The sequence below is a fragment of the Lynx rufus genome, unplaced genomic scaffold (genome assembly GCF_022079265.1).
Source record: "Lynx rufus isolate CCGP_SWC_20201006 ecotype Redwood Valley unplaced genomic scaffold, mLynRuf1.p SCAF_5, whole genome shotgun sequence".
Classification (NCBI taxonomy): Eukaryota; Metazoa; Chordata; class Mammalia; order Carnivora; family Felidae; genus Lynx; species Lynx rufus.
Genome location: NW_025814867.1, coordinates 133,006,673 through 133,031,898, shown reverse-complemented (window position 1 = coordinate 133,031,898; position 25,226 = coordinate 133,006,673). Strand labels below are relative to the sequence as shown.

General features: G+C 37.6%; 1 protein-coding gene across 6 annotated transcripts in view; it reads left to right on the top strand.

Moving 5' to 3' along the window:
- The window catches only part of CUNH21orf91 (chromosome unknown C21orf91 homolog), a 38,476-nt gene extending 24,186 nt beyond the window's left edge, over positions 1 to 14,290 (top strand). For 2 of the 6 annotated variants that reach the window (XM_047100380.1, XM_047100382.1), the window contains exons 3-7: positions 1,497 to 2,033; positions 3,051 to 3,113; positions 4,288 to 5,687; positions 10,988 to 11,173; positions 13,686 to 14,290. In XM_047100380.1, the coding sequence (XP_046956336.1) occupies positions 1,497 to 2,033; positions 3,051 to 3,113; positions 4,288 to 4,454 (767 nt within the window). In that variant the 3' untranslated portion in view covers positions 4,455 to 5,687; positions 10,988 to 11,173; positions 13,686 to 14,290. Of the gene's footprint in view, positions 1 to 1,496; positions 2,034 to 3,050; positions 3,114 to 4,287; positions 8,999 to 10,987; positions 11,174 to 13,685 lie in introns of those variants that run through there. The other 4 variants (XM_047100383.1, XM_047100384.1, XM_047100381.1 and 1 more) reach the window with 4 other exon arrangements.
- Positions 14,291 to 25,226: the final 10,936 nt, after the last annotated feature.

The following is a 25,226-nucleotide window of genomic DNA, read 5'->3' as shown; positions in this document are numbered from 1 at the left end:
AAGGATGAGTGCAGGGTTTAATTTTTTCTGATAAGTCAGCTAAAACTTTTTTTTTTTTTTTTAACCTGCCACCTGAGTGGCACTCCACTTACCCTGTTTTCAAAGCTAAGCAGATTTAGACTGGTTAATTCTGGCAGGCATTAATTTTCAGCTCCACATCCCTTATTCACTTTCAGTATAAACATACTGCTGTTTGACTTTAATAATATGGCTTGAGTTTATAAAAATGTAATAAGGTATTCTGTATTATGAAATGTATTATGTCTTTGAAAATGTGTTCTATGATCTGTATTTTAAAAAACAATTGAAATAGCATACTTAAGCTTACTAAAAAGTTAGGACATAGAAAAATGTGATAAGAGCATTTCTACTATTTATAGGATATCATGAAGATTTGTTGAAGAATTATACTGGTTATTGGAGCAGATAGAATCTATCGCTATGTGAAAATTGTGTGTAATGCATTTCTTCTAGAGGATAAAATTATCTTGATAAAGTTTTAGAAAGCTAAACAAATGTGAAAACATTTTAGATGCTTTCATTTTGTTAAAAAAATAAATCTAGGGGCACGTGGGTGGCTCAGTCAGTTAAATGTCCAGCTCTTTCTTTTTTTTTAAGCTTATTTATTTGAGAGAGAGAGAGAGTGCGCGAGCAAGCGGGGAGGGGTAGAGACGGGGAGACAGAGGATCCGAAGCAGGCTCTGTGCTGAGAGTAGAGAGCCTAATGCAGGGCTCAAACTCACAAACCATGAGATCATGACCTGAGCTGAAATCAAGTCAGATGCTTAACCGAATGAGCCACCCAGGCAACCCTAAGTGTCCAACTCTTGATCTCAGCTCAGGTCTTGATCTCAGGGTCATGAGTTCAAGCCCTGAATTGGGCTCCATGCTGGGCATGAGGCCTACTAGATAGAATCAAGATAGATAGATAGACAGACAGAAAACCCACTTCATTGACTTTGTGAGGCTTTTATTAATGTGTATTTTTTTGGTTCTGGTATACCTTTCCTCAGTAAAATATAACTATAATTTAAGAACATGATCAACTTATGTTTTTGTTAGAAAAAAATTGTCAAGCATTTCTCTTACTGAGCCTTAAAGTAGAAATTTTTGCAAGTGTGTACTTCAGGAGGATTAGCAAAGAAAGCACTACACTATAAAGGCCAACATTTTGTAAATGTAAATTGCTAGTTTGGTACTACTTTTTTATATTATATGCAATAACCTCCCTCTGGAGCAAGGTTTAAAATGAATCAAGTCCTTGGAAAGGCTTTATTATTCATAAGAATTTAATATTACTGAACTATATAGTTAAACTGAAGCAGAAATTATTAGACCATATTTTATGTTATTAACACCCATATTCTTTAGCATCTTTCCTCTAATTTATAAACCTGATGACTGAGATCCATGTTTTACTAAGATCTGTATATACTCTTATCGCAGCTTTTAAAAAAACAAAATGTTGTCTTTTGTTTTTTTTTTTTTTCTCTATAGGAGTACCAAAATCTAATCTCTTGCACACCAGATCATTAAGGGGCCATAAAGACTGCTTTGAAAAATACCATTTGATTGCAAACCAGGATTGTCCCCGATCTAAACTTTCAAAAAGTACTTACGAAGAAGTTAAAACTCTTTTGAGTAAGAAGATAAACTGGATTGTACAGTATGCACAAAATAAGGATATGGATTCAGATTCTGAATGTTCTAAAAATACCCAGCATCACCTGTTAAGTTGCAGGCATAAGCCAGATAAAAAGTTACTCCCACAGTTTGACTCTCAAGTACCAAAGTATTCTGCAAAGTGGATAGATGCAAGCGCAGGCGGCCTCTCAAACTGTTCACAAAGAATATTGGAGCAGCGGGAAAATACAGACTTTGAGCTTGCGGTGTTGCAAGATTCAGGTGCCACTTTATGCCACAGTAGTGTATTGTGGCCTCATAGTCACAACCAGGCACAGAAAAAAGAAGAAATAATCTCTGATCCAGATGCTAACGTCCAGGCCCAGCATCCACATTACAGCAGAGAGGAATGTAAGTAAAATGGGGAGAAAAGTAAAGGTTGCAGTTTTGTTGGCTTTTCTTTTTTTTACATTTTTACATATGTGATATGTCAAGAATTTTGTTCTAGAATTATGGATTTTATAGAGTATTTAAATGACAGGTTCACCCTAGCAAAAATGAGGTGTCTTAAATTCTCCATCAGTTCTCTCAAATACTACTTAGTATGTCCTAAAGCATTTGAATTCAGTCCCATCATCTTTTTTAATAAATTTAAAATAAATAAATTTAATAAATTAAATGTATTAAACTAAATGGAATTGACAAACAATTGGAAGTTTGAAGTTCATGTAGTTTAGAAGTACATCTTCAACCATTGGCTAACATACATTGTCGCGTTGCTCATCGCTACAAGATTAATCTACTGGGGGTGGCATTTCAAAAGCAAAAAGCTGACATTTCACTAAAGGACAAAGGTAATGTGTGCACTTATTTTAAAATTGGGAAAAGTGACCCGTTCAGTTTTCATTTATTTCCACAAAAACTCACAGAAACTGAGATAATTCTAATTGACTTTAAGTCAAGTGATTTTAGAACTAGAAGGGACATTGGTGTATCTTTAATGCAACTTCTAAATTCTACACATGAGTTATCTAAGGTTATATAACAAGATAGATCAGTTTTTCAGACTATTTCCACAGTACTTTAGTGTTTTCCCAACTGTGGATCATAAACTATGTAGTGCTTAAGCATAATCAGCTTGATGAGTAGTGGCTTCTAGCAGTTTACCAAGTATTCTTTGGCAAAACTTTTGATTCAGGTGGAGGTGTACTGGAAGTGATGTAAAATATGTTTCTTGCTGTGAGCTGTAGTTAGAATTTGAAAATATCCTCCACACTGTAGGAGTTAATGAATAAATCCTGGAGGACGGGTGAATACTATAATGGCAGTTAAGTGAATATTTTTTTAAATAGAATATTGTATTAGTGATGTAGACAATTTATTTTTCCAGGTTACTGTAGTAATAATTCACATATTTTCATGTTTCAGTGAATTCGATGACTCTTGGTGAGGTAAAGCAACTGAATGCAAAGCTCCGACAGGAAATACAGGGTAAAGACTCAGTGTCAATGTTTTATGCATGTGAAAATTTTGATACAGAAAATCCCTCATGACAGGACATTCTTAACTTTATCTGCATTTAAATTCGGAAAGGGGATTAGAACCCATTGGAACTTCCAGAGCAAAAGATTAAGAAAACGACTTCTTTATGAAATAAAGGGGAAATAAGTTTTTCTTTTTTAAGTAAAAATGGAGACAACTAAACCCATATCTCTTCTTAGCATATTATTATGCCAGACACTGTATGAGTGTGCTTCCTAACAGTTCCTTAAAGTTGTATTAGCCCTGTTTTGTGGAGTTTTTTTAAATTATAAACAATGTCAAACACAAAAGTGGTGAGAATAGTTTAGTGAACCCCTTGACCCATCTTCACCAGCTTCAACTATTATCAAAAGCATAGCTAATTTCCCCTCATCTCTGCTCATACCCATTCCTTTCACCCCATGCCCAGCATGGATTATTTGACACAGATCCCAGACAAATTGTTTTGTCCACAAATACTCCAGGATTTTCTCTAAAAGATAATTTCTTTTAAAGGTAATCACAACCTCATTATCACACCTAAAAAAAAAACAACAATAGCTAGTAATTCTTTAAACATCATCAAATACAACGCTAACACTAACAACAGTTAATGTTGATATTCCCCTGTTCCCTTTTTTTTTTTAAACAACTGATTTTCATTTTGGTGAGGAAATTACACTTCAGAGACATTAAGTTGCTTACAAAGATCGTGCGTTCAGTTAGTAACAGATTAAGGATTATATAACCCCTGCCTTAACTCCATGGCCAGTGGTCTTAATCACACATCAGCTGAGAATAATAAAATAGTAACAATAATAATAGTAATAGCAACTTCTGTTTATCAAGTGCTTATTCTGTGGAATGTACTTTATAATATGACCTCATTTAATCCTCACAGTAGCCCTGTGAATTGCTTAGTATTGATACCAAGATTATACATAAGAGGAAATTAAAGCGTGTAGTTTTAGTCACTTGCCTGAGACTTACAAAAGTGTAGGAACAAGAATTCAAAAATGTAGGTAGTCTGAATCCAAAACCTCTTAAGAGGTATTTCCAGACCTGAGTATTAATGGTCACTTCCTGTCCCATAAGTCATAAATGAACCTATTTATATATTTATCCACCTTTTAAATCTTTACAGAAGTTTTTGAAGAGTTAACACACCAAGTGCAAGAAAAAGATTCTTTGGCCTCAGAGCTCCACGTCCGCCACGTTGCCATCGAACAGCTCCTCAAGAACTATTCCAAGTTACCATGTCTGCAAGTGGGGCGAACAGGAACAAAGTCACACCTACCCATAAACAACTAAACCAGACTTAACATTTCTTTCCTTGGCCCTCATGCCCCTACCATGTACTGGTCTGCCAGGCATGATAACTTTAAAGAAGTTGAAGAAAGTTATTGGTCCCATTTTTTTATGGTCCTTAAATTTGGAAAGCTGAAGGCAGTATTTAACATCTTTGTCAAATAAAGCAGATCGTTACACTCTAGTCTTCTAGGATTAATCATTTTGGTTCATTTTGGGAATCTTCCTTCCCATTATTACTAAATGGCCCTCCCTAACTTACCACATGTGACTACTGTTACAGTGTGACTTGATTAAACATTTTAATGCAATTCACCTGTCAAAACAATAGAAAATTAAACTCCTTAGATTAGTCTGAACTACTAAAGACTACTTTTAAGAGGGAAATGGAATTCATAATACACCTCTTATTTATTATGAGCAATATTTTAATATGAAAGTTTTATATATATAAATGCTATTTTAGGTACCTTTCCATTCTCTTTATAAATGTGTATTTGAATGCCTCTGTATATTATATTTACACTTTTCCTGTGTGAATACGTTCACTCATATTTCAGATCACTGCATTTTATTCTCTTAATATACTCTTTTTACTATTGTTTTCCAAAGATAAATGTATTTTGAAGTAGAAATCTATCTAGTTGAATTGTTTTGACTTCTAATAACTCTTAGGAAAGAGGAATTAATAACTTTTTAAAGCAAATATCCAAGAAAAAAAGTACATTATTTTTTTCTAACAAAAGCAGTTCTGAGTTTGTTCAGAAAGAAAATGCTAATCTAGTTTTCATATGTCAGCTTGTCTCTATAAAAGTAAAAGCCTGTTGTATTTCATTATTACTTCCATTCTAATGACTTTGATGTGTTAGAATTTGGACAGAGTAAGTCACGCCTCACTTCCAAGTCCAGTGTAACATCTGTCAAATTGAATATGCTGCGAAATTGTTGTCCTATCTTAAAAAAAAAAAACTTAAAAATTCTTCTTTGTGCTACTTCAGATATAGGTTCAAGAATCCTTAAACTGTCCAAATTCTCTTGTCAATATTACTGACCTGAAAAAAGCATTATGAGGTGTTTTTCTAAACTTTAGAACTTAAAGACAAAGAGAAGACTGCTTGACACAGGAAAACAAAACTCTAATTCAAAAAAATAAGCCCATTTTAAAAGGATATTCTTGTAAGTTGCCTGTGATGTTTCCAAAGAATTCTGAACTAGTATGTCGTCTCAGACAGCTAGGTAAGTTTTATAACAATGTGTTATATAGTAAAAGCTATAACCAATACAGAATTAAAATGGGCTCTAAATTCTGTTTTGTGTTGGTGCTTAGAATATATTTATGAGGTAAAATCTTTGCTTGAAAGAATCTACAGAAAAGCCCATTAACTTGGCGGCTTCATGCATAAAGATATGAATGACTTCTATTTTAAATTTGGCAGCCTGCTCTGGCTTGGGTCAGTTTAGTCTGAACACAAACAGTATTTGACTAAGCAAAGAAATGCCTCATCTAGTAGAAAACAATTTTTTGTAATACTAACGTGTTAAATTTGCCTGAGAGTATTAATTGATATCTCAATTGATTTCATTTTGTTTTCTTTTAAGTCTGACATAACTGCTTTTCAGAGGGAGCTTTTGAAAAATACTTTGAATTTCTCTCAGTTTTTCGAGGCATCCAAAATGAATTTGAAATCCAAGGAGTGTGGGGATACATTGCCTTAGTTTTGATAAGCTTTAAACTGAACGTGTGCAATATCAAAATCTTTATAAATTTACAAGTTAAATAAAGACATTTCCTGATGATGCCAGTAAATACCTTAGTAAGTGCTTAGTTGTTAGGTCACATTTTTTTAATTTGACTTTACTCTTTTTTGGCATAATTCATCAAGAATGTTTCCAGCCAGTGTGCTTGCACACATTTGTGCTTCTATTTAGATCACTTAGGGACAGTCATAAAAGTTTGGGATGTGTTGCATTTGATATCAGTAGTAGCCTATTTCCAGAGGATGAGCCATATGGTGCAGTCCTAAATGCAACAGTGTTAATCCAAAGAAAAGTGTTTGCTTTGTTTTTGGCAAATATGTAGCTTTACTAATGAGTTTGGAACAATTGGGTGGGATTGTGCATGTACTAAGTAAGGTCTTAACTGAGGATTCTGATTTATTTCATTTAGATATTTCTACCTAAGCTCTTCAAAGGAAAGGTGCTGTAAACAATCTGCGGTGCTGGTACTCATATTAGTACTTTATTTGAATGAATACTGTAGTGAAAGAATTTTTCTTGAAGGACTTTGCACAATAGTTTATCCAACCATTTGGTAAACTTTGATTCCTTTGTTAGTTTTCTTGATTGAATGAAGATGTAGTTACTGTATATGCTAAAAGGAGGAGAAGGGACAGAGTTGAGTTCTGAGAGAATATGAAATACTACAAATATTGTTACCATCCTTGGCTATTCTTCTGTACAGTTGTTAGTACTTTTTGAGGAAGTTTAGAAGAAAATCTCATATATACCATCAGTTTCAAAAATGGCAAAAGGGAGAAGACCGCCAATCTAACATTTCCAGAGCTTATATTATTAAGGGGAGTGAAATAAAACTAATGTTTTTTTCATGTTAGATTTCATAATTTTAGACAAATTGGATGGAGTTTTAAAAATCAACTTGAAGTCCAAAGTGATTTTGACCACACGAGATTGTTCACATTAGAGATTAAAGTTTTCAAATTTGTTCAGACTTTTAATTAAGGTAAAAATCTATTTTAATTTGAGGTTATCACCCTTTGACCCTAACATTTAATATCCAAATTAGTCTTTCCTTTTTTTTTTTTTAAGAAAAAAAAGGTATGCACTTAGGACATCACTTAGGTGATACAGACAGCAAAATAGTGTTTCATTCCATTATGTAGTTCTTAAATGTTGGAGCAAAGAAATGTTCTTAGTTTTTCAAATTTATGCGCAATTCACCACAAAGTGCCCATTTTTACATACACTTGAGAATTATTTTTAAAATAATAAGTTCATGTTGGGAAGTGATTTCAAAAATATAATCAAAATATATTTTATTGGCGTCTTGACAGGCATCTTGAGATTTCCTGGGGTTTTCATCTGACCACATTGTTTAACACTGAAAATGGTTTAAAGTGCTTTCTTTTCTCGTTTAGATATTTTTTACCTTGGCATTTACACTGTTGAGACTTGTCAGTTTTTGCTAGGATTTTTTTAATTAATTTTTGAGGATCTATTTGTGTTAATGTTTACCAGTTTTGCTTTTACTTTGTTTTGTATTAATGTTATAAAATTCAATTTAAAATGTATACGCTCTAAATTTAAGTAAGAACTATTAAAGAATAAATTATTTGTATCGCTTAGAAGGAGGTTCAGTTGGTGACCATAAAATTGTGACATAAAAGTTTTCAAATGGGACAGTGTAAAGGTCTAATAGTGTTTCTTTTTTTCTGATTTACTGACAGATATTGCTTATACTGAAGTAAGATATCTGAGTATTTTTAAGTACTTAATAAAAAGTTTAGTACTCTACAATTTTTTTAATTTAATTTTAATTTTAATTGTGTTATTAACTTCAGGTTGGTGGGAATAATTATGGAGGAAATTTGTGGTGAGAATCAGTGAGAGATAAAATCTTCAAAAGGTTATTCTTGCCATGTTAAGTTTTGTGGTGGTAGCATGGGAAAGAGGTTATTTACCAGAATAATAAGGTAATAGAGCTCCAGCACAAGGAAAGGTACCTTGGAGGAGGGCTTTAGTACTGTGGAATAACGAGGGTCTGTCCTACATCTCAGTATTTCCATTCACTTCATCCCTTCCTAATTGCCCTTATTATAGAATTTAGTCTAACGCATTACGCAACTTGGTCATCTTGCTATGAACCAATCATAGCAAGTCTCTAGCATTAGATTTTTTTTAGCACCTAGCTTGTAACCTACTTTTCCCTATTCTTTTGGTTTAAAAAGAGTCCAGCCTACGAATGCATTTTAGTAATACTGAATTAGTACACAATTTTAAGCTTACCAAAGTAAAACAAAAAAATCATGAAGATGAGTATTCCCCACCCCCCTAAATTGTTAGTTGAACTTTCCTCAGCTGCACACACAGCAAAGGGAATTTTAGCAAATGTGTGTTTCTTTTTTCAAACTTGTGTAGAATGTTTATTTCCGTCTGCTGCCTCCAAAAGAGGCACTTTACAAAGTATTCAGTAGTGTCTTCTGTTTAAATACTGCCATCCCTACTTTTATAGTCCGTATGTGTGTGTTAACCTTGTTTTAAAGTAGCATATACTACGATCATTGAACTTACCTCTCTTTGCTGTTAGAAATTTATTTTACAAAATTGTGCTAGGGTCTTTGGGAAAAGAAAATGCAACTACTGGCAAAAAACAAGTTGGTTTTAAGAGGGTTTCAGACATTACTGGCTATTTTTTCTTTTAAAACTGCAATAATTTATATATTTGTATTGTTCTGCTTTGGAACTGTAACTGCATATGCTTGTCTATTTTTAATTTTACAACAATAAAATAAATATTTTGTTATCTGTTAGCTTCAGTGGATTTTTTTTTTAATACTTATTTATTTTGAGAGAGACAGAGAGTGCAAACAGGGGAGGGGCAGAGAGAGAAAGAGAGAGAGCAAATCCCAAGCAGGCTCCGTGCTGTCAGTGCAGAGCCCAATGCGGGGCTCTATCCCCCATGAATCGAACCATGAGATCATGACCTAGGCCAAAATCAAGAGTCAGGTTTAACCGACTGAGCCACCCAGTGGATATTTTTAAGTGTACTTTCTTTTTCTTTCCTTAAATGGATGACCTATATGAAGCGTTTTGTTTTGCAGGCTTAGGGAGTCTATACTTAACAATCATCTTCTAGCAATTTATCTTAATTTTTTGTGAGAATCTCTTTGAGAGTTAATATTCCCTCTGTATCAAGAGCCCAGAAACAGGAAATAAGATTCTTGTGGCTTACTGGGTGTCTGTGCAACTTTTTAAATTGGAGTGTACTTTGCATACAATAAATACACAGGTTTTAAGAGTGGTATTTGAGTTTTAGCAAAGGTACACAACTGTGTAACCATCAACCTTTGTGACCCTTTCCAGTCGTCTTAACTCCCCATTTCCCCTCCACTGTTCTGACTTCCATCACTGTAATTTGCATTTGGCTATATTAGGACTTTACATAAATGTTACATAGGATGTACTGTACTCATTTGCCTTTGGCTTTTTTCATGCAACCGGATGCTTTGAAATTTCTTCCATATTAACAAAAAGATCACTAATTTGTGCCCTCTTTTTTTTTCTTCTGACCAATATTCTATTATTGTATGAATGTATTGTAAATTGTTTATCCATCACCTGTAATGGACATTTTAATTGTTTCCAGTATGGGATTAATATGAATAAAGCTGTTGTGAATATTTTTAAATTGGCTTTTAAAATAATATTAAAATAGAAATTAAAGTATTCAAGGTCATTAATTGTGGTTAGCATTATTAATCCAAATATTCACAAATTACAATTTTTCCACACAAATGATTTTTAAAGTAATGTATATGCTTTTGCGATAACTTATTTATTTTTAAATTTTTTTATTTTAATGTTTATTCTTGAAGGAGAGAGAGAGAGACAGAGCGTGAGTAGGGGAGAGGCAGAGAGAGAGGGAGACACAGAATCTGAAACAGGCTCCAGGCTCTGAGCCGTCAGGACAGAGCCCGATGCATGGCTTGAATTCACAGAGTGTGAGATCATGACCCGAGCCAAAGTCAGACACCCAACTGACTGAGTCACCCAGGCGCCCCTGCTTTTGTGGTAATTTAAAACTAGGAAACAAGGACAGTTGTACAAAAAAGATCAGAGGCAGAATACAAAACAAGGGATGTTTGAGAACTGAAACATTTAACAGGTTGCTAAGAGAATAGTAATCATCCTTGAAGGTCTTTTCAATGTCTAACAGTCTAAGTCAGACCACTTTGTTTTCCAGAAGAGGCAAGTGAAGATCAATGGAGTCTGTTTTGGAGAAAATACTGGAAAGAGCACGAGACCACAAGTGAAATTGCTGTCTTGTTTTAGCTTTAACTACTTTGTGATGTTAAGGGAAATTCATCACTTAACTTTTCTAAGCCTGAATTCACCAAGCTAGAGCAAATAGTTGGTAGAATGCAAGCTTAGTGCCCCTTCCCAACCTTTGTTCCTGCCCAGTTGCCAAGCCTTCTTGGGAATTTTAAAACTAATAAAATTTGTTCTCCGTCATCTTTAAATGTCATGATAGGGCCTGGAATTCTTTGCAGGTAATTTAGAGCCTAGCAAGTAGGTGTGCATGTGTTGGACAGAACAGAGGGAGAGCAGCAATCAGAATAATATCCTTTCTATATCATTTATATATTGGATTCTGAGTATTAGTAAAAGGTTTCATTTTTGGTATCTGATCTAGATCATGTCTTAGATCATTACTATCTTAAATTACACATGACTCATAAGTTTATATCAATGGATCTCTCTCTCTCTCTCATTCGTGCTCCGTTTGAATTCCATTCCAGTGTTCAAATGGCACAAACCACCTTGACTTCTAGAAGCAAAAACTTAATCCCAACCTCTCTTACATCTGGGACACCCCACTCTGACTGGCAAAGCAAAGAAACTGGGTAGGAAAGGTCCATGTTGAGAGCAGCAATGTCCCTCAAGAGGACAAACATCCTACATCCAGTATCCAGTGGGGGCAACAGGTAAGCTCCTGGCATCTGGTGTTGAGTAGCCATTGCTCTGTGTAAATCTGGTCATGAATCTTGTACATTTTGTTCCTTCTGGTTTCCAAGCCTTTTGCGTGATCTCTGCCCATTGAATAAGTTCCTTTTCAGCCTAAGTGAAGTGGTTGCTTTCTCTGGTTTGCAACTGAGAACTCAGTTACTCACTTCATGCACTGGGTCCATGTCCAATGTTCTTCTGCTCTGAAATCTTAACAACATTCATTTCTAAAAGTGAACTGAAAGCCTTCAGGACCACAATGTCTGCCTGCTGGGTTAGCTGAATCTGATGGGAAAATTTTGAAGAGAAAGTAAACCTTTTGGTAATGTGGGTGTCTTTTCCAATTAAACATTTTCATTGTTCGCACTTGGGGTGACTTTGGAGAACTTCTCACTGCCCTCCACTGATTACTGAAAGTGCTTACGGTTTGTATCTACCAGGATCTTGGAAGAGGTGATCTAATAGAAAGAGTGTTGGTCATAATTTTAGCTCAGGGCTTTGCCTGTGTTCTCCCTGGAAATACTAAATGACCTTTAGCCCAGTAAGCATCTATAGAATGAATGAGTGAATGAGACTTCATAGGCAACACTAGGATTGCATGCCCTCTAGAGGTAAATCAGTTACCAAAACAATGCCTAAGGCATTCATCCAGTGATTGAATACACCTCTCCTCGTATCCCACTTTTCACACCTTCATGACTATTTCAGGACTTTGATAACTCACATTCGTTCTGTCTCTATTTCAATATTCTCCAAAATGCTGGTTCTGAGTTTCATGGAACATAACATCACGCGGCTGCACCTCCAGTGCTTCTGAATCAATAGGTCAGGGGTGGGACCTATGAATTTTTGTCGAACAAACTCCCAGGTGATGCTGATGCTGCTGGTCTACAGAGCACTTTGCAAACCACTGCTCTAAACCATCAACTGCCCCAGAGTTTACTTCCCACAAGATGTAATACTACTACTTCCCTGCGCAGTCTTTTCTAGATTACCATTGCTCGTGTAATCAAAACGAATCCTCAGAGCTCAGCATTAAAAGCCTTCACCACTTGGCTCCTGCCTATTTTCCATTTAAATTTTGTCATCAAACTGAGACTTTTATGTGCCAGGAATTCTAACACGCCCCGTAGGCTTTGGGTCCAAAGGATACAAAAGCCAATAAGGTTTTACTGGTCAACTGAAAAGGATTACACAGCAAGTTTAAGTCAATAAGGACTGAAAAGTGTCCATCGGATTTAGCAACCAAAAATTCAATAAGAAGTGTTTTAATGGACCTATGGGAGAAAAAAGTAGAGCACGATGAATTGAAGTGTGGGTAAAGCGGTAGCATAGTGGAACTGGGGTGTGATCTCTAAGAATTTTAACGATAAATGAAGGTGAAGTCAGAATGTGGTTGTGCTTTTTAAGTTGAGAAGTACTTTATCATGAGTAAATACTAAGAGGACAGATTAGTGGAAAGGCTACAGATGGAGAAGTAGCCATAATCAAAGGAGTAGAGTACTGAAGAGGCAGAACAGGCTAGCATATCTAGAACAGGTTGTCTTTGAAGAAGTTTAGGATCATCTCAGGCTTTCACATCAGAGAGAAGACAAAACTGCAGATGCACGTGTTCGAGGGAGATTCATTGAAGAGTAAGTTGAAAAAGCCCCTATGTGGCCAATTCTATTTTCTCTGAGAGAAAAGAAAAAGATGATGGGGTCAGAGGCTCAGGAGAAATGGTGAAGTGCTAAATAGCTGCTGTCTCAGGCGTGAGAGAGATCCTGGCTACCGGAGGCAAGGTTGCCAGACTGTTTAGAAAAGGTGGAAACTGGGGTCTATGACTCGCCATTGATTGAATTTCTCAATTTGCATTCAGATTTTGTTGCTGTAAATACATACAGAGTAGGAATATTTTTGCAATTGTAAACTCAGCTGAAAGCACTGCTGAAAATAGAATCTGAAACTCAGATAACATTGTGACTCAAAAACAAAATTCACAAAAACCCTACCCACTAGATAAAATTCCAAACGTGGGGGGAAATGAGAAATTTGAAAAGTTACTGCAAATAGTGTGTAGCAGAAAAAATGAACTCTGTAGCTTTGACTTAAGCAATCATTTTCAAGCAATTATTTTTGTTTGAAGAGTGGATTAAGACTCTGTTGTCTAGGTCGGTTGGTGTCAAGCTTCAGCATAGAAGTGGGAAGTATCTACCCTAGATAAAAAGCACTTTAGAAGAAGCTAGTACGGATACAGAGTGTGGAGGAAAGCCAAGGCCTAGCTAAACACGGTTTCAGATCTGCAACTTCAAAGCCAAGAAAAGGCAACGTGAAGGAGAAGGGCTCTTCTAGGGAAAAAGAGGCAACTGAATGGAAAGCGGTAAAGGCAGAAGAGGAAGTTGTAATGAGGAAGGCATTGCTAAACTGACATTCGAGAACTTAGGTTCTGACCCTCTTCTGTCACTGCTGGGCGCCACTCTAACTCTCTTACGCTCTGTGTTCTCATCTGTAAAGGGTGGCATTGAACTCGGTGATCTTCAGGGGAACTGCCAGCTCATATGCTAAAAGGATCATGAATTTTAAGAAGCCTGCAATGGAAAATCTCCCTAGCCCCGGCATGAACAGCAGAACTGAGCTGAAAAGAATATAAAGGAAGTGTGGTTTCATTTAAGAAGAAACTGTGAGGTGCTTTTACAGCAAGATAGTTGTATGATCCTCTGTGACAGAAGAGAAAAGATAGCAGAATCAACCTGGCTCATAAACAGCTATACAGTTGTCTATGTATTGTCTGTAGAAAGAAAAAAAAGACTAAGTCTTGACACCTTATTACTGTCCCACATTTTTTTTTTTTTTTTTATCAAGGAAAAGTATTTCTCTTAGGAGTAACAATGGGATGATTCCGTCACACAGTCAGAAGTTGGGTCATCTACAGCTCAGCCCCTAATAACTGGCTTGGACATTTCCACCTGGGCATGGAAAATGAAAATGTAAAGCAGTATGGTAATCTGTGTAGTAGAACATAATTCCATCAATACATCTCACCTTTATTCTGAGATTATATCTTTCCTATTATGGGAGTGGAAAATTGTTCTTTCTTTCATAAAGTGATAGTAATAGTAGACGGTAGGTTTTTATTTGTGTTTATTTCTTAAATTTTGAGTCCTTATTTGGTAAAAATTAAAACCACAAGCTTATGTAGATGATTAACCCTAGTAAAATCACTACCCAATAATTTTAGATAAATTATTGAAGGTTTTAGAATATTGATTGTTTGTACATCTCTTATTATCTTTGCTCTCTCCTACCTCTACCACACAAATAATTCTCCAGAGAGATACCACTAAATCTTAACCACCATCACCCCAAAGCCAACATCCTTGAAACAAATTTGCTTAGTCCTGGGTGCTCCCCACAATTAACTGGGTAAATAAGTTTCTGGCTGTCTCACTGTGGGGAACTTGTTCCTTTCTGTCCTCATCAGATAGCTCTGAAACTAGAAAATCCAGCATCTGGGCCCCCTGCTAAGTTGCTGCCACACTGCCTCTCAGAAAAGCACCAGAAAAAATGTGGGGCCCTTGTGCACTGCTGAAGCCCTTCCGAAAGAAAGATCGGGGAGTTTCCCTTAACAGAAAAGAAAATGTAGGCGGAGTTGAGCTAGTGACATGTAAAACCACATTTCCTTTGCTTCTTCCATTTCTTTTCATCTTCATACCTGTGTGAACAAAGCACTAGCAAACAGAAAGTTCACATCCTGCAGGGCTACCTTGCTTTTCATCAAAGTGTGGAGGGAATTTCTGTCCCAGATTGACACAGACTGGTCTCATCTCAGAGAACAAAGTGAACCAGCATGTGAGATACATAAATATCATAGGAAACCACTAAATATGTAGTGCTAAAGGGGACTTCAAGAGTCCTTTAGCCTTTATTTGACTTGATTTTGTTTTATTTTAGGAGAGCCTTTCAAAACAAAAAGTCCTCTAAGAACATAAATTGTAACGTATGAAAGTAGAGTTACTGCTCTGCAAGAAAGACAGTGGAGATTCTTGGAACAAACTGCCTTCACATCCTTCTTAGTGACTGCCCCCCACCCCCAGGTCCCCCAAACTGTCACCTACACCAAAGCTGTAGGTCAGCTCTGAGTGATCTATAGCCCTGGGTATCTACAAAGCCCTATAAGAAACTGCTTAACTAGTCTCATCCCCTTAAGTGGCTTAAATCGCTTAAGAAACTTCCAAACATTCTACAGCTCTTAGTAGCCACAGAGGCAAGGACCAAATCCCAAATCTCCCCATTCCATTTCCAGCATTCCTGTGATATACCACCTCTATCCAGGCTTCTAGTTTTTATCTCTATCATATAAGATGTTCCATCTAATGGAATTGTAGGATATTTCTTCACACTCTGATGGACCACAGAAACAGCCAGAAGAGAAAAACACAGGGAAAAGAAAAAAACAGGGTAAGTTTTCCCTGCTAAGTTAAAGCAAGGCTTTGTTGGAACCAGGACAACTGCTAGTGAATCCAGAGAGTATCTTAGATGTCCTCACTGGGAGGGCAACCAGGATAGGCTATAAGAACAGTTCCTATCAGAACCTGAAGACAGCAAGTGCCTTCCTTACATCAAAAACCCAGTTTCAGCAAAATTCATTCCTAGGAAATATGGAAGCTTCTAAATGTCCACTGCAATTACCTAGAAAAAAAGGAAAACATATGCTCATTGCTCCTAACTGGTTCTTCAAAACAGAGGTGCTAAAGTCCTATATTATTGTAGCTGTATGTTCAAAGGGCTATGTACAATGTGGGTGGGATTTCCTTGACAACAGAAGAAAATGACAACAGCATGTATAAAGTCCCAAATGTCCCACTCTATATTATATTATATTATATTATATTATATTATACTATATTATATTATATATTATATTAATTCTTTTGCAGAAATGACATATTTCTGTACCACACTCTAGAACCAGTGAGAAGAAAGCTAAGGTAGGTGGACCAGCAAAACTCAGTAAGCCAAATTCCAATCCCACACCTAAGTGAATTTGATACAGATGTGTAGCCAGATACAAAGAAACTTTAGAACAAGATCTGAGACTGTTAGTTAAGTAACCCTCTTCTTAGTCATTACCACTAACTTAATGCTCATTAGAAGTAAAAGGAGGACCTATCCCATTACCCACTGCTTGGTTTCCTGTCATGCTAATGGACAGGAAGAGAATGAGAGACTGCTATAAAGAAAGAACTCATGTCTGAAAGCAGCCTGCAGCTTGGCCACATGTCTGGCTGTGCTAAATTGTTCTGAGCAGTCAACTTCACTGAAATCTCATTACTGGAGATGCCAGAAATAGCACCAGCAAAATGCCCTAAGAAAATTCAGGAAGTTTGTGTTGCCTCTTCCCCTTTCCTTCTAGACCAATTCAGCATAGGAACTACTAGGTGAGACAAATAAGCCAGCTGTCCAGAGGGTGGGGGGTGCTGCTGGTGCGAGGTGTTAGAGCTGGGGGGGGTGGAGGCAGCTGATGCAGTCTGACAGACCGCCAGAGAGATAAGGAGGGCATCCATGGGGGCATCAGGAGAGATGAAGACCTGGCTGTGGGGTGTTAGAGCCTCAGTGAGCTGAAGAGGGCATCTGCAGGAAGAAGGGGGAAAGAGTGGCGATGAAGAGTTGGTTACATACACAGAGGTTGATCAAATGAATATATTAAGGAGAATGGGAGCCTGGTTTCTCATTCCTGAAAGAGTTACAAATTGGAAAGGGAGAATACTAGCATGAACTCTGTGGGCTTGACTGGAACTGAAGATAATAGAGTGGACTCATAATTTTTAAGATAGATAAATGATAGCTAAGTAGATAGAGGAATACAGGTGCATATGCGTAAACACATTTATATGTGCTTGTCCACTGAAAGGGGCTGGGAGACTGACCCTGGACAAAAGCAATAAGCATCACCTAGAACCCAAACCTTAATTTCTACAAACCATTCTTTACTAAATCAGGCCCCTTAGGGAAATGATTGACTTTAGGACTAGGGCAGGAAAAGAACAAGATGAGTCTTTTTGTTCCCAAAAGTACAAAAGTGTTTAAAACATGATGTGGACATGTCAAAAGAACACAGAAGCCACATTAACAGGACTCCATTGGCTAAATCAGAAACAGTTTAAGTATCAAAATAATTAGTGAATCATTTGAATAAAATGGGAAAATAGGTATCCATACTGATTTTAAAAAGTGAATAAATTGAGTTTGTCATGAGAGATAGAGGAGTTACATAATCTCAAAACACCTCCCCTAAATAATTATGACTTAACAAGTGGAAAAAAATAACTTTAAGGCCCCACCTTAATCAGGTGATTAAGTGATGGAGGGTGAAGGTGGGGTGGGAAGAGGCACGGGACTGCTATTTACCATAAGAAAATGCAGTTTGATTTTTTTTTAATGATATAAATGTAAAACTGATAAAAATATTAAATTGGAAAACATTTGGTAAAAATTTTTGGCTGTTATTCTTAGGGCTTATTCACTGAAAGCTAGAAAAGAAACAACAAATTTTATGAATTAAGACTATTCTGGGGCGCCTGGGTGGCTCAGCCGGTTAAGTGTCCGACTTCGGCTCAGGTCATGATCTCGCAGTTCGTGAGTTCAAGCCCCGTGCCGGGCTCTGTGCTGACAGCTCAGAGCCTGGAGCCTGTCTCAGATTCTGTGTCTCCCTCTCTCTCTCTGACCCTCCCCCATTCATGCTCTGTCTCTCTCTGTCTCAAAAATAAATAAACGTTTAAAAAAAATTATTAAAAAAAAAAAAGACTATTCTGTGGGGTGATGAGCATTGAGGACACGTGTTGGGATGAGCATTGGGTTTATACGTAAGTGATGAATCACTAAATTCTATTCCTGAAATCATTATTACACTATATGTTAACTTTTTTTAATTTTAAAAATTAAAAGAAAGACTATTCTGTGATAACAAAGCACTTGAAACGAAGGGGGGGGGGAATCATATAATGGCTCTAAATACAAATCCTGATCCTTAGAGTTTCAAATTTAACCAATGTGAAAAAAGCAATTCAAAAAGTTAGTGAATACTATTATTCGTCATTGTAGATAATAAAATACTGACATGTATGGAGTCTTCCTAAAGAGCAAGCATTGTTCCTCTTGCTTTATACACATTGTGACATTTAACTTTCAAAATTTCTTTGTGAGGAAGGTATAATTAATTTCCCCACTCTACAGATCAGAAAACTGAGGTACCTTAATTCTAACCCTGCTATTTAATGCCTTGGTCATTAAGGAGCCTTCTAATTCTGTTATGTGCTCAATGTTTGCGTGCCTCCAGAACTCATGTATTGAAGACTTAACTCCCAATGTGACAGTCTGGGAGCATGCCGTAGCTCATCTGAACCTACAAATTAGGTTCCTGTTAGGCAGTGAGGCCTTTGGGAGGTAATTAGGTTTACATGAGGTCATGATGGGATTAGTGTCCTCCTAAGAAGTAGAGAGACTAGAATGTTCTCTCCCCCAACACATATACCTCCTTCCTCCTTCAGCCCCCTCAGCCTTATGAAGCCAGTGAGAAAGCATACATTTGTAAGCCAGGAAGAGAGCCCTCCCCAAGAACCAAATCACCCAGTATCTTGATCTTGAACTCCTCAGCCTCCAGAACTATAAGAAATAAGTTGTTTAAACCACCCAGTCTATGGTTTTTGTTACAGAGCCTGAGTTGACCAACATACCCCCACTCTGTCCAGACTTTCCCCATCCTAATCCATACACCAGCCTATCTCCCAAGTCAGCTTTCAAAGACCTTTATCCACATCACATTCATACTTTAAAAAGTGTGATGGTATGTTGCCTTAGGTTGGGTTTTAAACCCACCAGGGTATCCAAAGCTCTGTACCTTTGGACCCAATTACTATTACTAACTTTACTTCTCCCTACAGTTTTCAATGAAATGTTCCCTCCAGCCAAGTCCCCAAGCACATCCTATGCAACCCCTTCTCTCTGCCTCTATACATGCTCTCTGGCTGTTTCTGGAATGTCCTTCCCCCGTTCTCTCCAGAAATTTATTTTTCCCTTTTGAGACCCACTCTAAGTGTTTAATCTTCTGAAAATATTTCTCCAAATTTCTGTGCTCCCTTAACACTAGACTTATGGATCCATTTTGGAAAGCATTTATTTAGGATCAGTTTCAGCCAAAGACTCAAAATGCCCCAAGGGCAAGGACGGTATCTCCTTGTCTTTGTGTCCTCGACCCTAGTAGAGAGACTTGTAGTAAATGCTCATTAAACTAATGTTGAGGGAATGAATTGGATCTATGAATATACTCTTTCTAAATTTTGATAGCCATTAACTTTGGCTGCAGTAGTACTTTTAACAAGTTGAGGCTTATTTTAGAGATAAACTTGCTTATCCAATTTCCTAACATTGCACATTTCCTGCACTTCTACATCGAGTTCACTGATCTACTATCAAACTGAAGGATTGCTTGTCATTACATCTGCAGTGAGTCACTTGCCTGGGGAAAAGCACATGTCACACATTTACATTTTGCCCGTAAGGTAAAGGCACTTTTTTGTTTTCAGAAAAGAGCAAGAGTCTTGCAAACTAAAACAGTAAATCCAATGCTGACTATGGTCAGTGATGAAAACCTAGTTCCGCTTCTAAAAATGTACAATTTTTGGAGGCACGTTCCTGGTCTTGAGCTGGTTATTTGGGACTATTATTACTACTGATGAGTTGCAAATTCCAAAGTCCCACTCAGATGACTTGTGCAAACAGAGCCTGGAAAAAGCTCTTGGGCCAAGATGTTTCTTTGAGGTTTGTCAACTGCTAACAACATCACTGGTGACCTTAAAACTTCCACTAAAAGAGGAGGCTCAACATTTGTATGAAAGGCCACTCAGGGGGAGGGCAGTGAGAGTGATGGCCTTTAAAGGACACATCACTTAGGAGGCACCTACGATATTCTAGATGGCCTTCCTCAATGGAAGGAGACAGAAACAGTTCTTTCAAGGTCCCTGCTGTAGCATGATTTGAAGTATAGACTGCTATATTTGAGACACACATGCACATGCACACACATACACATATATTTCCAGTTTCTGTGTTTACCAGCATGATGTAGCTCATTTGAACCTAGAAATTAGGTTCTTTTCTGGGCAGCAGTCATATAAAAGAGCATTAAACTAGACATCAGGAACTTGGAGTAAATGATCATAGCAAATAATAACAAAGCAACGAACAGCATGTGCCACAAATTGCTCTAATGATTTACACACAGTAAATGAATTAGTCCTCTTAACAAACCTAAGAGGTGGGTACTATTACTTTACAGATGGGAAATTGAGGCACAAGACTGAGTTGACCACATCATGAGGTTCTAAGTGGTAAAGCTGGGACTTGAGACTAGACATTCTGGTTAACAGGGTCTGGGCTCAGCTGCTAGCTCCAACATTTAGTAATTTCTAGTATCTATGTACAAAGTGTCCTTATCTTATATCCTTTTGTGATTCTTCCCATTTGTTTGGGTTTTTAAGCATCAGCAGATCTGCCTTGCAAATAACCCTCACGCCTAAGGAGTATGAAAGGAGATAGTATACATCCAATCAGTTGTGTGATATTAATTAAATGGGCCAGATCATAGATGATCTTTTAGCTTAAATACTAGGAGACAACAAATAAAAGATGCTATTTCTTCAGCCAGCATTCACATTCCTATTCATAAACCTATCCCTAGGTCATAAAAACTCCCATTTTGTAACAGACACATACACAGGCATCTCCTACAATTCAGTGATCTACGCCTCATCACATCCTGCATTCCCTTTAATCCAACAGTGAAAAATGCTTCTCTTAAAAAACCGGAAAGTAGAACCATGTTGAAATCACTGTAGCTTTCACCCCTCTGGTGCTCCAAAGTGTCTTCTGTTTGGAAAAGCTCGGGAAGCACTATTTGGTTTGGTCATAATTCTTGCAATATTACATCACTTTCATACTAACAATCAACACAAATAAATGTTCAGAACTTAAACCAAGTGAGCAGTGGAGTGCGCTGAATGAGATAGGCCCCCAGGAGGTTTGCAGTGCTTGAATATCTAGCAACCTGATCTCAGCAAAAATGTCTGGTAAACTTGATTTGTCTTATCATTTCACAGCTCCACTGCCACCAAGATTAAACTTCGGGATTTCATTTCTTTACTCAGAGTGGGAACGTATTCAACTGTAGCTGCTTCTCTGCCTGCAAGTTTTATGGTGGCAGTGAACTAGAGTATATTGTGTTATTAAACCCTAACCAGGCAGTAAATTACAGAGAGAAAAACAAAAGCAAATTCTGCTGAGGAGGATGGTTTTTGTTTTTTAAGTGAACGACGGACTCTACCTTACTCTGAATGAGCAAATTGTGAAACATTTCTTAGGGATTTGTCATCATACTTCATCTTTATTTTGTCTTCAGTTTAGCAGTGGAAGCAATATTTAAAAGAAAGTTGCTACATGGGGGAAGGTCAGCTGAGAGAACACTGGTGCCCTAGCAGTTGTGACACTTACCAAGTAAACCCTGTTTCAATAACTCTTAGGACTGTGCTTTTAAATCCATGGATAAATATGCAGAGGAAGAGAATGAAACCCAAATATTTCAACATTTTCAGCTTTCCTGAAACTGCTGAGTATAGGTAGCAGTATCTTTTGCTCATGGATTTCAGATTTTTCAGGGGGAAGTGATGAGGAAAGGAGGAGACAGAGCAATGCCATAAAATAGACAAAAACCATTCTTTGCCTAAGTTGCGTAAAGACCATGGGGAGCAGAAGGGAGAATGGTAGCTCCCTGGAAGGCTGAGAGTGTTGGCCTCCCATGAAACCTATTTCTGTGAGCTTTTTCAACCCACTTCCACCCCCAAAGTTGGAGCAGAACTTGGGAGATGAAGAGCAAGGCATCTTTGCACCAAATAGGGAAGCACAAAACTCAGTAGCTCTATGCTTCCTTCAATAGTCCCTGCTTCCTTCGATAATGAACACAATCACCAAAATATCTTTATGAAACACTCGTGTGTATTACACTATAAAATCAAACAAAAAGAACCCATACGTGGTATGTTCCCCACCTATCCATGTCCCCCATTCCCATTATTCAAAACAACATTGAGGGAATAAAACTGAAGTGACAGGTTCTAAGAAGTTACTGTCCTCATTCCCACAAAACTTCCAAAGTTCCATTGTAGCAATTTTGAGAACGCAGAATTGCTGTTCAAGGTCAAAACTGCCTTAAGGAACCTCCCTTTTTAACAAGTCCTCAGACTATGAAGAATTGGAGGGATGAAACTTTATTATACCCTTTTTCTTTTAAAAAGGGTCCCATTAAAATGTTTCCCCAAATTAATATAACCATAAAGGTCTTAAGTATTATATGGTTTCTTTAGAAACAGATTCTCTTTCACCCTCTGTAGAGAGAGTTAAGGAATCTGTTTTCATCACAAATGACCATCAGCAAAAGAAATTTCATCAGAAGATAGGGGACTCTTACTGGAAATTGAAGAATTAAGAAATGTATAAAGGTCTATGAGTTTCAAAGATGATTCACCTTTAATTTTGCTGAGAAAACTAATTAGCTCTTCCTCAGGAGCGTTCTGTAAAACAGGGCTTTTTCAAGGATCTTTGAAAAAAGAAAAGGAGCAAAGAAGAAACCAGTATACGAGGGTGGTGAGGACAGAAATTATGCTCCTTAATAAAAATATTAAAGGACAGTCTTCTCACCACAACAAACAGAACCATGTGGTCAAAAGAGTTATGTGTCGGAATTGCAAACAGCTGAGTGCCTGAAAGAAACAAATAGGGTCAGTGGAAATATGCGCTTGCTCCCAAACGTTTTCAGGCCATCTCTTCAATCCTCTGCAAGGAACGTTAGGGATTCTTCCATTTTGGCTGACATACTTAGAAGAAGTCTGAGGATATTTCCAGGGAGCCCATCCACCACTTCTGGAGACACTCCTCAGGTGCACCTTTTCTGTGAAATTCGTCTCAACTCTGCAGGCAGAGGGCAGGGGCTCCTCTCCTAGGTTCACAGAGCCCTTTTACTACCACTACCATTTTGGCACACGTCATAACCACACTGTTATTTCTTTACATGTCCATGATCACCAGATGATAAGGTAAGAATGAGTACTTATGTCTATTTGTGTGTGTTAAGATCCCCTGTGCTTATTAGCAAAGCCTGACTCGATAAATGGATGTTAATTAATTGATTGCTCAGTTAAATGACAAATAATGAATGTGAAAAAGAAGGCCCAGACTTATAAATTGGCTATACAGATGACACAGCTACTTTGTGTCAAATTAAATCTTAATGGTCTTAAATTTTTTGCACACATATTCTAGCAAAGGAATTTATTATAACAAGAAAAATTCCATAATAAAGCTGGCAAAACTTTAGCTCATAACCCAAATGTGTGCCTCAAACTAGCCATCTTCTTTTAAAATATTTAAACAATGACACTGTGCTAGCCACTATGGAGAACATTTGAAGTTTTAGAGCAAATGTCAGAAACAATTCTGTTCAATTTTTCAACATAATTGTACCTCGCTTTGTCTGTGGGCCTAGTGCTGTGCTGGGAACAAGGACACCAAGACGTGTGGGGCAGATCCTGGCTTCCAAGGAGCTTGCCATCTAGTAGACGCTTAATGGAAAACCTATGGATTCCTTTATTTTTTTTTAATAAATACAAGGTTTTTTCCAAGAAAAAAATTTTCCACAGAAAAATAATATATGTCATTTTAGAAGAAAATTTAAAGGTCACCTGGGTGGCTCTGTTGGTTAAGCATCTGACTCTTGATTTTCGCTCAGGTCATGATCCCAGGGTTGTGGGATGGGGCTGCATATTAGGTTCTGCACTGACAGTGCGGAGCCTGCTTGGGATTCTCCCTCCCCCTCTCTTTCTGCCCCTCCCCTTCTCATGCTCTCTTGCTCTCAAAATAAATAAACATTAAAACAAATTTTTTTAAAGGAAGCACCTGAAGAAAAAGATACACTAAAAGGGGAGAACTGCATCCACTCTAAGTTCAGGTAGGCTCCTGGGGTGACTGACCTACTGCTCCCAGCCAACCTGGCTTTTCTCAGGCTCCTCACTACACTCTGCAAGGGGTGGCGGGTTGGTGGTGTCTTTGGCATTCTTTCTTAACCCATCATGGGCTGTATCTCCTGAGGGACACGCCATCCCTTCAGTGCTCTGTATTCTGAGGGGGGAAAAGCAGCACAGTAACAAAGTGGAGGGAAAGAAGGGCCTAGAAAGTCAGCTCTAACTCCAGTCTACTGCTCCACCATTTCCACATGCATCATACAATTCCTCTGCCTCGCCCTGTCTCTTTCCCTGGCATTTGCTTTCTCTTCCAGAAATGGCTGGAAACCCTTCCACGGCCAAGATCAGGACCAACTTCATGGAAACGTGACCTGAGCAGTCACACAGGCTCTACACTGAGAAGGGCCTCACACTTGGCTTTATCCTCTGCTGTTGCCACCTTGAAATTCATCATCATTCTTTATCGAAAGACCCCTCATTCTCATTTTGTGCTGGGTCCCACAGATTATATTCTTGTTAACTTATTCTTTTAAAAATCTAGGCATTAGGACCACACAGGTTCCATGTCAGTACAATGCTGTAGCTCTTTGTATACCATCCCAAGGCATGGTCACAGCAAAGTATTGAGTTTAAATAGTGGTGTATACCATCCAAAGGCATTATCACAACGGAGTATTGAGTTTAAACAGTGATTGACCTTCAAGTCTACTGTCCTTCCTCAGGGAGGTAAGGAACAGGGGAAAAGGATTTCTTTAGATTCCCTCACAGGTTCAAGGGAGCAACAATTTCCAAACAATGCCAGCCACGAAGGTTGGTCTCATTGGTCACAGTCTACTGACACACTGGCACAGTCCAAACTGTCTCTGGAATGTATCAAACATCCCCTCCTGAGTAAACAGACCAGAGCTAATTGGACAAAAGTGACTGAAGAATAATTATGTTATGATACTTACACAATTAATAGCTTATTACAGTAGGTCTCAAAATG